At 38.6% G+C, this 14,501-nt stretch overlaps 1 protein-coding gene across 3 annotated transcripts in view; it reads right to left on the reverse strand.

The window, feature by feature from the left end:
- vps8 (VPS8 subunit of CORVET complex) overlaps window positions 1-14,501 on the reverse strand; it is a 432,205-nt gene that overhangs the window by 404,294 nt on the left and 13,410 nt on the right. For all 3 annotated transcript variants that reach the window (XM_078403484.1, XM_078403485.1, XM_078403483.1), the window contains exons 5-6: window positions 12,411-12,443; window positions 10,132-10,186 (exon numbers count right to left, since the gene is read on the reverse strand). In XM_078403484.1, coding sequence (XP_078259610.1) covers window positions 10,132-10,186; window positions 12,411-12,443 — 88 coding nt within the window. The remainder of the gene's footprint in view (window positions 1-10,131; window positions 10,187-12,410; window positions 12,444-14,501) is intronic.

A 14,501-nucleotide genomic window follows, 5' to 3' on the forward strand; every position in this document is an offset into this window, starting at 1 on the left:
CCTATGTATTTTCACAGGCAACCTATGACCCAATCATTAGCCTCATCTAGAAAGTACAATTCAAAATCTTTGCATCTAAAAACTGCAGAAAATTGGCAGGTATATGCATCTTAGAAAAAATATTTTCCTTTAGGATCCTCCAATTATTTATAAAAATGATTTTCAGAATATGAACACATTTCTAAACTCTTTTTGGAGAAAGTTACTTGGCCTGATTTTAGAATACACGGTTTACAATTATGTGCTCATTGCCAAATTTATGGCCATCTTTAACATGCTCTATTCTTCACCTTTCCGGAAGCCACAACTGGTCTGTGAAATAAGATGCTAACAAATGGAACTCAAAACATCTCAATATTCAAACAAAAAAAATACCACTAAATAAATGGCAAGATCAAGCAAAAATATAAGATGCTGAAAACAAATAAATCTTCCAAAAGCAAAAAGAGCAATCATAGAAGTAGTGGCTTCATACAAACACCATAAGACGTAGGATAGAAAAGCATATCCAAAAAAATGAAAAGCCTGCATTAATATAGCATATTTTTAAACTCCAGCACACCCGGAAGTGCACTCCAACCAATAAAGCAGCTGCATTTTTGGAGTGTAGACTTTGTTGCATTGCAGCCAATTAGCACAAACAGTTCTGAAATAAACAGCCAGATTGTCTGGGATTTCATTAAATGTTGTTTCAAGCATGAATTATCAAGTTACAAAGTACAGCTCAAAAGGTGGCAAATCAGACAATTCAGTACACATTAGTTCTTTTATGAAGCCCTGTTCCCTGCTCTTCCCCCAATTACCCTCCTTTTAAGTACTGTTCAAATTCCTATGAAGGGTATGATTGCCTCCAGTACAACATTACCAACTTAGGCAGTGTAATGATCTCCTGCAGACTGGAAGGATTCTTCAAAGAAGACTATAGTACCTTTTAAATCTGCTTGAGTTAATTGCATTTACAGTTGCATTGGAAAGAAAGTAGTTCCAATACTGCAGCTTTCCCTCAGTACTAACAGATGCCCTATTTGGATTGTACGGTGGAGTTACTGCACTGGGATTTAACCTTATGACTCTTGCACCAGGTCAAATGGAAGAGCTTAGTTAGATTTGTGCATGTTACTTCAGATACAAAAAATGGGTTAAGTGTCCTCAAGCATTAAATGAATTATGTACTGAATGACAATTAAGAAAATGACAACAGTTTTGTGAAATTAAATGATTTGATAGACCCAATGGCCTTCTCAGCCGATGCACTTTATTTTAGGAATTCATATGAGAATAACATTGGTGGAAGGAAAAAGAATGGTTTCCATATGATTAGGCTCCTGGAGTATTGATCTAAACACCTAACACCTGAACTGGTAATCAGAAAGACAGCATAGCAGCTGGGCAATTGCAAGTATTTAAACCTGGTATAATAGCATAGTTACTTTAAAATTTCCCAGTTCAAATAAAACTTGGTCACTAATGCCCAAGGGAAAGAAAAAATTACCATTCATAACTGGTCTGATTTATGCATGACTTTAGACCAGTGGTAGATGCTGAACTGTTCTCTGAATTGATCAGCAATTCACTTAATGCAGAATAAATCTACAGGCACCCTACTTGTAGAATGTTAACTCATTATTTCTATTTCCACAGCTGTTGCCCAACCTGACAACCTCCAACATGTTCTGCTTTTATTTCCACCATCCGCATTGATAAATCCAATAATAAAGAATGAATTTGGGAGACCCCAGCAAAGGGAGTTAATTAAGTGTTTAAAAGATTGATCATGTCATTCATTGCAAATGTTAACTTTGGGAAACTCTCCTGGGCATGTGAATGCCAGTTGAAGTCAAGCACCATGTACCTTCCATTGACATTTGACTGTAACAAATATTGGCTCAGATACTCAGATACTTTTGATATAAATATACCCCCGAATTTCGCTATTATTTATTTAACCTTTTATTTATTTCTCCTTCCCTTGACGCCATCTCCATTTTTAGTAGTTTTACCCTGTCTACCCTGAAACTTCCCAAAGTACTATTGTTTCTAAGGAAGCAAACTGACATCTAAGCTAGCTCACAGTTCAACCCGGGGAAAAGCTTTTCAGTTTGTGGAATCATACAAAATAGAAGGTACCATACAGAGCACACCATTTCTGATACTAGCTCTTCAAATTCAACTATTTTCATTAAATCTAATTTCTCCTACTTCACTGTGTAGCTTTGTGAGCTTTTCCTTTGCCGATAAAACTCCACTTTAAATTAGATGACTGTCTTTTAAAGCAAACATCTTTTTGATAAAGGGTAATTAGAAGGTGGAGGCAAACCCATAATGTCATAAGGCCAAGATGTGGAGACCGGCGAGTGATTACCATGTATTGATGAGACAAAAAGAGGTGTGCAGTGTCACGTGCAACAGATAGAAATGAGCAAGGCATGAAACCTTTATCATATGTTTAAATGCATTAAAATAATTTTAAATTTTGTACTAATCTACAATAAGGTACAACATTTTATGAATGGGTTAAATTTTAAAAACTCTAAAACTCAAAAAAAAATTAAAACTGCACTGATTTTAGTCTCATAGATTAACAGAGTTATTTTCACAAGTATAATTTACTAGCAATAAAATTATTGGCAATTACCGTTAGATACAAAAGTTAGAGTACTAATAGTTTACTGATTATTAGTGATCATTGTTTAAATTAAAGACACCACATTATGCTTCACTTTCTGCCAAATATCTCCACATTACATTTTTTATCGCCAAAACCAATTCATTAATATCTTATGTGCAAGAAGGAACTGCAGATGCTGGTTTAAACTGAAGATAGACACAAAAAGCTGGGGTAACTCAACGGGACAGGCAGCATCTCTGGAGAGAAGGAATGGGTGACGTTTCGGGTCGAGACCCTTCTTCAGTGTCTATCATTAACATCTTAACTGGTCAAGACAACAGATATATTTGTGATTAAAATTATAAACAGCCATATTACAAGCTTGTGGAACCCAAATTAAGGGTATATATTTTTCATCAATTAAACCATCTTTTGGAAATAGAGTGCATCTAATTACACAACCTTGGGCTATATGAAGTGTAGAGAGAAGGGACAAATAATCTATTTGCCTTAATTCCAAGTAATTTTGGGCTCCAAAGTTTTTAAAAAGTGATTTTAAGTTAATAAGTGCAGAATTTTTCAGTTCAGCTGACTAAGATATGGTAACAGGAACAGCTGTAAGAGATGAGATACTGGGCTTGTACAAGGTATTTGTTCATCCCATTAGGGATGAGCTATGTGCTGCTATGATGTTATATCTTAAGAATGGCATCAAGGCAGTGAATGTAAACTGGGCTACCCACAAGATACTCGCCAGGCATCCAAGGTACAGAGAGCAGAGAAGTCAATTTGGTTTACACAGATCTTATTACAACATGGTCTATTCATTTTAATTGAAAGTTATTTTGGAACCCAAATTAAAAAATAATCCAGTAATGTTGACTTCCAATTAAAAAGAGCAGATTTGATTAGGTTCAGGAGTGCAATGAGTTCAGTATCCCTAAGAGAAGCTTGGCATTAAATCCTAAAACACTATCTACTATCTTGCTAAAAATTAAAAGATGAGGGCATGAAATGAAGCAGAGCTGGGACAAGGAGAGTACATAAACGAGGCACACAATTAACAAACAATGTCATATGTTTGAATAAAGCATCTAGAAAAGTGATCCTAACAGCAGTGGTGCAAGATATCAGAACCTGAATAAAAATACAGGCAGCGAATTATATATTTTGCTGGAGCATAAAACTGCTGGAGAAACTCAGCAGATCAGACAGCATCTAATGGAGAGAGAAAGATGGTCACTGGGAAGGGAAGGGAAGAGACCTACTGAATGTTTAAACTCTAGAACTGTTGAATCAAACAAACCAAAATGACCTTTACCACCAATGAACTTTCCCAGATTTTGGTAGATAAAGGAGTATTAGAAACACCTCTACCTACTATTAAAGGAGAAAATGGTGCTTGCATAAATGCTGAGAAAGACACTCCAAATTCACAAAGATGTACACTTTAAAGCCTTAACTGTCTAGACTCTGGCTTTCAATTAACCCTGATCTTTTGCATACTGATCTGCACAATCACATATCATCTTTGATGCCATGGTCCCAATTAAAAATTCCTATTGTCTCAACCTGATTACACCAGATATATGCTTCATCGCGACTCCCTCAAGTACAAGGAATTCAGACTACAATCTACATGGAAGACAATTGATATGGCCACATCTGACTGAATGACATGAAGTATCATTTTTTGGCTGTGAACACGTCTCAGGATCATTCTGGAATGCAAAGACGTTCCCTTCCAATTTCTTTCAGTGCAGTTTTTAAACTGCTCTCCTCCATGTACACCTCCAATAGTACACATACTCAGATTGAGTGTATCCGGTCAACCATCTTAAACACCATCCTTGCCCAAGTATCAAAGTTGCATCTCCCTAATTTCTCTAATTTCCCACTTGATAACCATTCAAGTTTATCATGTCCCAGGCAAACATCTTCCATATCCTCAGTCCTACTTCCAACAAGTAGCCAGCCACTCAACTATGCCTCCAGGCTCACATATTAACTGGTACCATGAACAATTTGGTCACCTCAGGGGCAAGCTGTCTCTCACTGCAAATTTGTTTTCATCACACTCACCACCCACCCTGGGAAAAAAACTTGACCTATACAACAATGCACCAGGTAATCCTCTCCTAGGTCATTGAACAGTTGTTACCTCCCACATTGATGCCCATCTTTCCCAGAACTTGATCCTTGAATCCCTCCAAAAACTGTTATCCACACAGCTTTCAACATTAATGGTGACATGATGTAAAATAGAAGAAAAAAATAGTCACTCTCTCACTGCCCTCTGGAGGTCATGCCTTCAGCTGCCAATGCCTGTGCTCAAGAATTATTTTCTCAAATCATTCCACATATCTATTTCTCTTTTCTCCCTTAGATTGCTACTTAAATCCTACCTCTTTGCCCAAGGATTTGGTTTTGTGGTTCATTACTTCTTTATGTAATAAGGCATTAATTTTGTCTGATTACATTTTGATTTAAATTGTTGTAAAGTTGTGCTGTTTTAAAGATAAATATATATCCGTTTTTCATTATGAACCTATGATTTATAAAAAGACAAACCAAAAACAAAATCACAAAACAGAAGAAATGTTTATAATTTGTTGTATTAACTGAATAATGCAGACAGCTTGCTAAAAAAGTCACCAAGATTAAATTGACATGCAGTACTTAAATTTAAAGGAAATTTGCAACCTCTGACACCAAAATATGCATTTCACTTTATGTCAATTATTGGAGCCTCAGTTTGTAAAAAAAAAAGCAGAAAACAAGCAAACCCCTAGGTACACCCACACCTCTGTGCTCTGTACCTTTTCCTATACATCCAGGACGACATGAAGAGAAAGAAGAGATCACAAGTCAGCATTCAATGTTCGGCACGTTACACGTAAAAATGTTAAAATTCCCTCTAGAAACACAATACTCTGCACACGGAACAGAAACATATCACAAAAAGATTGGTGCAACATTGCACGACCTTCACTTTACAAAATAAAAGCAAACATAAAAGCATCAATTTACTATATATAAATGTGGTGTTTCACATCCATATCACAGACAGTAGGATCACTGTGCATTTACAAAGTTTGCATTTACATAGCTCTATCACATTGCAAAGAAAAATCTTGGTGCTTCGATGAATTACTTTTGGATCACAAAATGTCATCCAACTTGCACGCTGCAAGACCACGCAAACAACAATGAGATGGCTGACTAAATTGTTTTGGTGCCACTTACACTTGTGTCCTTACAACATGGAAGGATGCCATTTTATCTATGCTGGCTCACTCAGTAAAATCATCCACACCAATTTTCCTTGTAAACTATTCTTCCCATATCTCCATTAATTCCTCAGACTCTACCATTCACCAACATAACAATGGCAATTTTACAATAGCAAATTATTCTATCACCCCGCACATCTTTGTGACTCAGAAGAAAAATCAAGAGTACCCAAAGAAAACCCAAGGAAAGCTTACAGAATCCACACAGAGGACAATGGAGGGTAGGATTGAACTCAGGTTGTTGTGCCACAGTGCCATTATTTCAAACATATAAAGTATAGCACAGGATAAGGTCCTTTGGCCCAACATGTCTGCATCGAACATGACACCAAATGAAACTAATCCCTTCTGCCTGCACATGATTGATATCCCTCCATTCCCATCAGATTTGCATGACTACCTAAAAGCTTAAAAGCCACTATTGTATTTACTTCCACCACCACCCCTGCCAATACTTTCCAGGCACCTATCACGCTTTGCGTGATAAAACATGCCCCACGCATCTTATCTAAACTTTCCCCTTCTCACCTTAAAACTATTCCCTCTGATATTTTGACATTTCCACCCTGGGGAAAAGGGACTGATCTATCTATCCATGCCTCTCATAACTTTGTAAACTACTATCAGATCGCTCCTCAACCTCTGACACTCCATAAACAATACAAGTTTGGCCAACGTCTCCTTATAGCTCTAATTCTTTAAGCCAAGCAACATCTGGTGGGCAAAAGTTTTATAAAGTTGCAAATGGCTTTCTGACTGTTCTGCTCAAAGCCCCGACTTATGCTCGCTCTACTTATCTTGCTACTTTCAGTGAACCATGATCATGGATCCCAAGGTCCCACTGCACATCAATGCTGTTAAAGATATTGCCATTAACTCTATACCTTCCCCTTACATTTGCCGTCCTATTAGGGCAACACCTCACTTTCGTATTATCTGCCATTCTCCATTTATATCTGTTACTGACCTATATCCTGCTGCATCCTTTGACAGCCTTCTTCATTGTCCACAACTCTACCAATTTGTGTGTTGTCTGCAAACTTTGTAACCAACCCATCTATCTTTTCATCTGTCATTTATTTACACCACAAATAGATATCCCAGCATTGATCCCAGCAGAACACCATCTTTCACAGACCTCCAGCTAGAATAACACCCTTCCACCACTACTTTGTCTTTTATGAGTAAGTCAGTTCTGAATCTGAACTACATAATCACTGTGGATCTCATGCATCTTAATCATCTGGGACCTTGTCAATTATCTTCCTAAAGTCCATGTGGACAATATCCACGGCCTACGCTCATCAATCATCTTTGTCACCCCTTCAAAAAACTCAATCAAGTTTTTAAGATATGACCTGTCTTGCACATAACTATGCTGACTGTGCCTAAACATTATGTTCCCCCTCAAATAATGGTACAGATCAAATAATGGTAAGGACCACTCACTCCCTAATCATTCTCTCGTCTCCTCTATTCCGTCGGGCAGAAGAAACAAAAGCATGAAATCACATGCCAAAAGATTCAAGAACAGCTGTTGTTCTTTTGTCCGATGTGATTATATGCTAGTCGATGAACTTTTTTAAATCTGCACTTTCTCTGCTGCTGTAACACTATATTCTGCACATAGTATTTTTTCTTCCCATGCACTACTTTGATGCACTTATGATTTGTCGAGATAGCACAGTTTTTCATTGCATCGTGGTGCGTGCGACAATAATAAACCTATCCAAAAGACTCAACTCGCTGTCAGTTTACTGGATCGTTATGTCTACCAATCCTGAGAGATGGCTCTAGAGAGCACTGTCGTAGCACTCCCTTCAATATTTAGCCAGGTCTGGAGTTGCTCTTGACGAAACAAACTTCTGACACCAAGGTGATATTGCCTAGCAGTAAGGGAACACTTCAAGTAAAGCAATACCATGAGTCACTGCCTCCCAAATGCAATTCATAATGATGACTCTTTTCAGAACTATTTAAATGCAAGCATTTTGTCCTAATCAAAATTAATTACATGTGTAATACTCCTACTGATTTGAAGTTCGACCATGTTCTTTAAAAGATTTTGGCAATGATTTCACAACCAATTACAATCTTGTAATTTACACAATTTTATTAATCTAACAGAGAAACACCACATGACTCATAGCAATGTTATTTGTTTTAACTTTAATAGCATTTTATAAATCCAAAATTAAAATAGGATCATAATATTTTCAAATAGAAATACGCCAAAGCCAAGGAAGAACCAATCCACCTCCTTTGCCTGGAAACATGTGTATCCTAATATTCAACACGAGTTCACATGGCCAGAATGTATGCTGGCCCAGGATTACATTCAATGGGACCATTGAACACTGATTAAATTATTTGCAGAGGATACCAACATTGGTGCAATGAACAGAGAAGAAGCTGATCTTAGGCTGCAATAGGGTCTATATCAATTGGGAAAGTGGGCCTAGGAATGCAGATGGAATTTAATGCGGATAAGTACAAAGTGATGCATTTGGGGAAGTTAAAGCAGCACAGGACATTTATACTAAATGACAGCACTCTGGAAAGTATCACAAAATGCTGGAGTAACTCAGCAGGTCAGGCAGCATCTTGGAGAGAAGGAATGGGTGACGTTTCGGGTCGAGACCCTTCTTCAGACTGATGTCAGGGGGGGGCGGGACAAAGAAAGGATATAGGTGGAGATAGGAAGACAGTGGGAGAACTGGGAAGGGGGAGGGGAAGAGAGGGACAGAGGAACTATCTAAAGTTAGAGAAGTCAATGTTCATACCGCTGGGCTGTAAGCTGCCCAAGCGAAATATGAGGTGCTGTTCCTCCAATTTCCGGTGGGCCTCACTACGACACTGGAGGAGGCCCATGACAGAAAGGTCAGACTGGGAGTGGGAGGGGGAGTTGAAGTGCTCAGCCACCGGGAGATCAGGTTGGTTAAGGCGGACTGAGCGAAGGTTATTTTCCTACGCACTCTGGAGAGTGTTGTTAAACAGAAAGGCCAAGGAGTACAAATACATGCTTCCTTGAGGACAAGGTGGTGAAAAAGGTGTATGACAAACTTATTTTTATCAGATAGGGAAATTAGTACAAGAATTGGGAAGTTATATTACAGCTGTACAAGCCATTGATGAGAGTGCAATTGGGATAATATGTGCAATTCTGGAAGGATGTGATTAAGCTAGAAAAGGTCAGAAAAGTTTCACAAGGATGTTGCCAGGATTGGAGTTATAAAAATTGGATATGATGAGTGTTTTTTTCCTGGAGCAAAGGAGGCTGAGGGATCACCTTACAGAGGTTTACAAAAACATAAGGGCATAGATAAGCATGGATTAATATAGTATTTTTCCCAGGTTAAGGGAATCTACAAATAGGTTGAAGGTGAGAGGGAAAAGATTTAAAGGAGACCTAAAAGGCAAGATTTTCCACACAGAAAGTGGTAGGTATGTATAATGAGATGTCAGAGGAAGTGGTAGAGGCAGGTATAAATACAATATTTAAAAGACACTAGGACAAGTACATGGATAGGAAAAGTAGAGGTATACGGGCAGCATAGCTCCGGGTCAATCTTGTCTACCGATGCTGTCTGTACAGTGTTTTTGAACATTCTCCCTGTGAATGCGTGGGTTTTCTCCAGGTGCTCTGGTTTCCTCACACAATCTAAAGACATACAGGTTAATTGTAAAAAAAATGTCTCCAGTGTGTATAGGTTAGAGTACCTGTTGATCGCTGGTCAGCACGGACTAAGTGGGCCGAAGGGCTTGTTTCTACGTTGTATCTCTAAACTAAAGACTAAAGGTGTACGGGCAAATGGGATAAAGGTCAACATGGAGGAGTTGGGCCAAAGGGTCTGCTTCCATGCTGTATCACTCTATGCCTGCATGTTAGGAATGATTAAACCGCAGCCGAATATTTCCTATTTATTTCACTCAGCTGAACATGATGGGTTCAAGACCCATAATTTTCAATCTTATCACACCAATTTGGTAGAATAGTCCAATTTCAAAATTATTAATTTTCTATACTCTTTGTAGACAGGTACAATTTTGAAGACAAATATTTACATATAGAAAAATTCAAACATAAAGTCTTAAATGCAATTTCACAAATTTGATTAACTGAAAATATTTGCAAATTCATGGAGAAATTTTCATTTAAATTCTTCAATATTATTAGAATTTGATACAATAAGCAAACAAATAATTGGAGGGTCTGTATTTCTACCTTACCAAATACAAGTGCCAGTCCATGTGATGTTCCCACTGCTATTAGGCTTGAAACAACCTAGAGAAGGAAAAGTATGTTTAAAAATAATTTGATTCTTGGCTACATTATACTATTTCCAGCTTGCTGGATAACCATGAATCACAAACTCTATCACTGCTAAAGGCAACCACAAAGTTCCATCTTCTCGAAACAGACACATTAAAAGTAGGCACTCCACCATCCAGTTTCTATGTGTAAACTGTGTAGCAATCAAGTAAGTCCTGAGAAGATCACGTTGCCATCGTTTTCTGGTGAAATAGCACCAATTGGAAAATATGATTGGCATTTCTTTGCGGCATTCATTTGAAGTTATTTTAAGTTAAGACCAAAATTAAGGAACAAGACATCAAAGTACTGATTTCTACATCAATGTGCCAAAATGAGTATACAAAATAGAAAGATAGAAGGCAGGCACGGGTTATTGATTATGCACGATCAGCCATGATCACAATGAATGGCAGTGCTGGCTCAAAGGGCCGAATGGCCTCCTCCTGCACCTATTTTCTATGTTTCTATCTATGTTTCTAAAGCACAAAAGAAAGTTCATAAATTAGATCTTAATTTTTACCCCCTTCCATAACACTGTTTGTGGGCATATCACCAAATTAGGCATGTGAGGTAAAAAAAAAAAGAGGAAAAGAACCGAGCACTTGCACAGCAGGGGTCAAAAAATTGGAAAATCTTTGAAAAATGACACCCAAAATTACCCGTTTCAAGCCTCTTTTAGTGCATTTCAAAGTAAAAACAGACATTACAAAATAACGTGAATATGTCACTGTATACTAATAACATTTTTATTATTTTAATTAATTTAGTTATATAATCTTGCACTTAAATTTAATATTTTATAACATAACATAACATAACAACACTTTATTGTCACTCGGCACAAACACCGAATGAAATTTCAGCAGCCACAAAACACAGTAAAAAAGAAAAGAACACAGGACACCCGACCCCAACACAAACATCCATCACAGTGACTCCAAACACCCCCTCACTGTGATGGAGGCAACAAAACTTCCCCTCTCTTCCCCCCGCACCCACGGACAGGCAGCTCGACCCCTACCGAGGCAAACGACATGCACAGCCCCCGCAAGGGGATGGAAGGCCCCGCTGCCGAGCGAGCCCCGGGCACCGAAACGTCCCGCGGCCACACCGGGCGATGTTAAGTCCACTCATTGCAGTCCCACCACTGATTTTCTGGCACTCTTGGTTCCAGAACTTTGCTGGTTTATCCAGCCGGCCAAGGAAGTCGGCTATGGGGATAGATGTGCTGGGCTAGAGTTCCAGAGCCCCGGTGCAGGTTGCAAATTCAACCACCGATCAGCCGTGGAAATCCCAATGAGGTGGAGATTGGCTGCCTTGCCCAGCCTAGATGCCACATTTTTGGGGAGACTTCCAGGGCGGGGGGATTTCAAGTGGGCTCTCGTAATTTTGTCCGGATTTCAATGATTAAAAGCCTATTTCACGCAGAACCCCCAACGACCTCTAGCGGAACCCTAGTGTTTATTTTCTTTTCTTTCTTTTTTTTGATCCGATTTCTCCGTTGGTAAACGCGATTTTGGCAAAGTGAAAAACGTGGAAATCATGCAAAAAGCGCGGTAAATGGATTTTTAAAGTGCGGAAATCTGCGGAAACTTGACATGCCTGCCAAATGCACTATTTACAGGGCAAGATTTTCAATTTGGGTGGTACTTTTTGGTACTATTTAAATATAGTGCCAAGATATCCTAGGACCATATAGTCAAAATCAAATGACTTCATAATCTCCCTCGAAGGTATTTATTCACAAAATGCTGGAGTAACTCAGCAGGTCAGGCAGCATCTCAGGAGAGAAGGAATGGGCGTCGTTTCGGGTCGAGACCCTTCTTCAGACTAATCTCCTTCAAGATTCTGTACGCCTGATTTCAACACCACATCATCTTGGGTACTGGTCGGATCAATAGATTATCTACTTTAATCCAGAAGAGCACCTTAGAGAATTCTGTCAATGAAAAATCACTAATTTAGAGTTAAAAGATCACAGATAAAAGACAGAGAAGCCCAGCCTGATCCCATATTTCATTCATCATTTAATTTAATTATTGATGATCCTGAAGCATTCTATTGTCCATTAAACAATTAACTCCCCTCACAATAACCATTCTCTCATTTACGAAGGTAAATTAAACATTTAAACAAGCAGTTTAATCAATACCATAAAAAAGTAGAAATGAATGATTATATATACTGTACTCACAACAGCAGTGGGTAATCCTGCATCAATTCTATCCTGTTAAAACAAGTTATTAAATTTTAACAGTCACATCTCCCCAAAGCATCATTGCACTCAAAATCATTTTTTGTTCCCATTTATGTCAAATTACAACATTTTAAATCCAAATTTTTAAAATATAGATTAAACAATAAAACAGAACACATTATGGGCCATGGTTTACTGTAAAAATATGTGTTAAATGACATTATTCGTGCTTAAGTACAAAGAAATAGAAGGTCTCATATCTCCATCAATAAAAGCATACTAATTTGAACTTTGCTCTCAACTTTATTCCCTTGCCTGATTTCAATAGACAATAGGTGCAGGAGTAGGCCATTCGGCCCTTCGAGCCAGCACCGCTATTCAATGTGATCATGGCTGATCATTCACAATCAGTACCCCGTTCCTGCCCTCTCCCCATACCCCCCGACTCCACTATCATTAACTCTATCTAACTCTCTCTTGAAAGCATCCAGAGAATTGGCCTTCTGAGGCAGAGAATTCCACAGATTTACAACTCTTTGAGTGAAAAAGTTTCTCCTCATCTCCGTTCTAAATGGCCTACACCTTATTCTTAAACTGTGGCCCCTGGTTCTGGACTCCCCCAACATTGGAAACATGTTTCCTGCCTTTCGTGTGTCCAATCCCTTAATAATCTCGTATGTTTCAATAAGATCCCCTCTCATCCTTCTAAATTCCAGTGTATACAAGCCTTCCTCAAGCTCCCAATTCCACTGTGTTCCAAAATTAAATACAGGTAATAATTCAGCATGCAAAAATGTCTGGAGCACAGGATTCCAAAGATTCACACAAGAAGAAATTCCTCCTCACCTCAATCTTGTCCTGAGATTCTGTCACTTTGTCTCAGATTCTCTCATCAGCAGCAACATCGTCAGAGCATCAACCTTGCTACACTGCTTCACGACATTTCAATGAGATGTTTTATTCTCCTTAAGTCCAGAGCAGCACACTCATTCTCCTCAATATTCTCAATTTGAAGACAGCCACCTTCAAACCAAAATCAATCTTGTAAACGCGCACTAAATTGTCTCCAAAACAAATATATCCTTGCCTAAATAAGGAGGCTGGATTGTAAGAATTGATGTGTGCTGTCTCAAAGCCCTATACTTAGAGCAAGTACTTCTTTACTCTTTTGTATTCTATATCTGGTGCAGCAATATGACATGAACTCATACTAATTTTTTTGTCTTTCTTAATGAAAGCCCTCTTTTGCATCTCTGTTCCTCATTATGTAACAGCCTGACAGTGAATTCACTTTATTTACATAATTTTACATAATTTTCACTGGTCGCATTGTTTATTTCACAATTACTGATTCTGCTTGATTAAAGAGATGCACAGCTACTTCCTCTGATCGCTCAGGCCACAGATGTCATATTCCCCCCCCTCTGCTGCAAGCACTACCGAACATATGAATGAGGAGCAGGAGCGGTCCACTTGGTTGCTCAAGCCTGTCAAGATGTCAGAGGCAGATATGATAGTGGTGTTTAAGAGGCTTTTAACAGAAGCAGGAATATGCAGGGAATTAAGTGATATGTGCAGGCAGATGAGATTAGTTTATCTTGGCATCGTTCGGTAGACATTGTGGGCCAAAAGGCCTGTTCCTGTGCTGCACTGTTATGCTCTATCTACACATTAATTCCTGATAGATTCCAGCGACCAACTTTTTACGTAAAATAAATAGAGCTATGCTTCTCACCCCATAACCTCTATATCTCGTTTCCTATTCAGCTCATAAAATGGCTCTCCTTTGATCTCAACCCATTAGCTACTGAAACCTTGTCATCGCTTTGGGGCCTCTAGATACAACTTATCTGGTCACTCTTGGTCACTATCACTCTCCATCTTCTAAACTTCACAACATACTTGTCCTATCCCCCAGCAGGTCTCTTTGCCCTTTACACCCCCTTTCACTATCCTATGTAGTCTTCTGGTCTCCGAATATAAGTTCATGAGACAGAGGAGCAGAATTAGGCCACTCAACCCATTGAGTCTGCTCTGCCATTTGATTGTGGCTGATCTATTTTTCCCTTACATCCTTATTCTCCCGCA

This window comes from Rhinoraja longicauda, chromosome 8 (genome assembly GCF_053455715.1).
Source record: "Rhinoraja longicauda isolate Sanriku21f chromosome 8, sRhiLon1.1, whole genome shotgun sequence".
Classification (NCBI taxonomy): domain Eukaryota; kingdom Metazoa; phylum Chordata; class Chondrichthyes; order Rajiformes; family Arhynchobatidae; genus Rhinoraja; species Rhinoraja longicauda.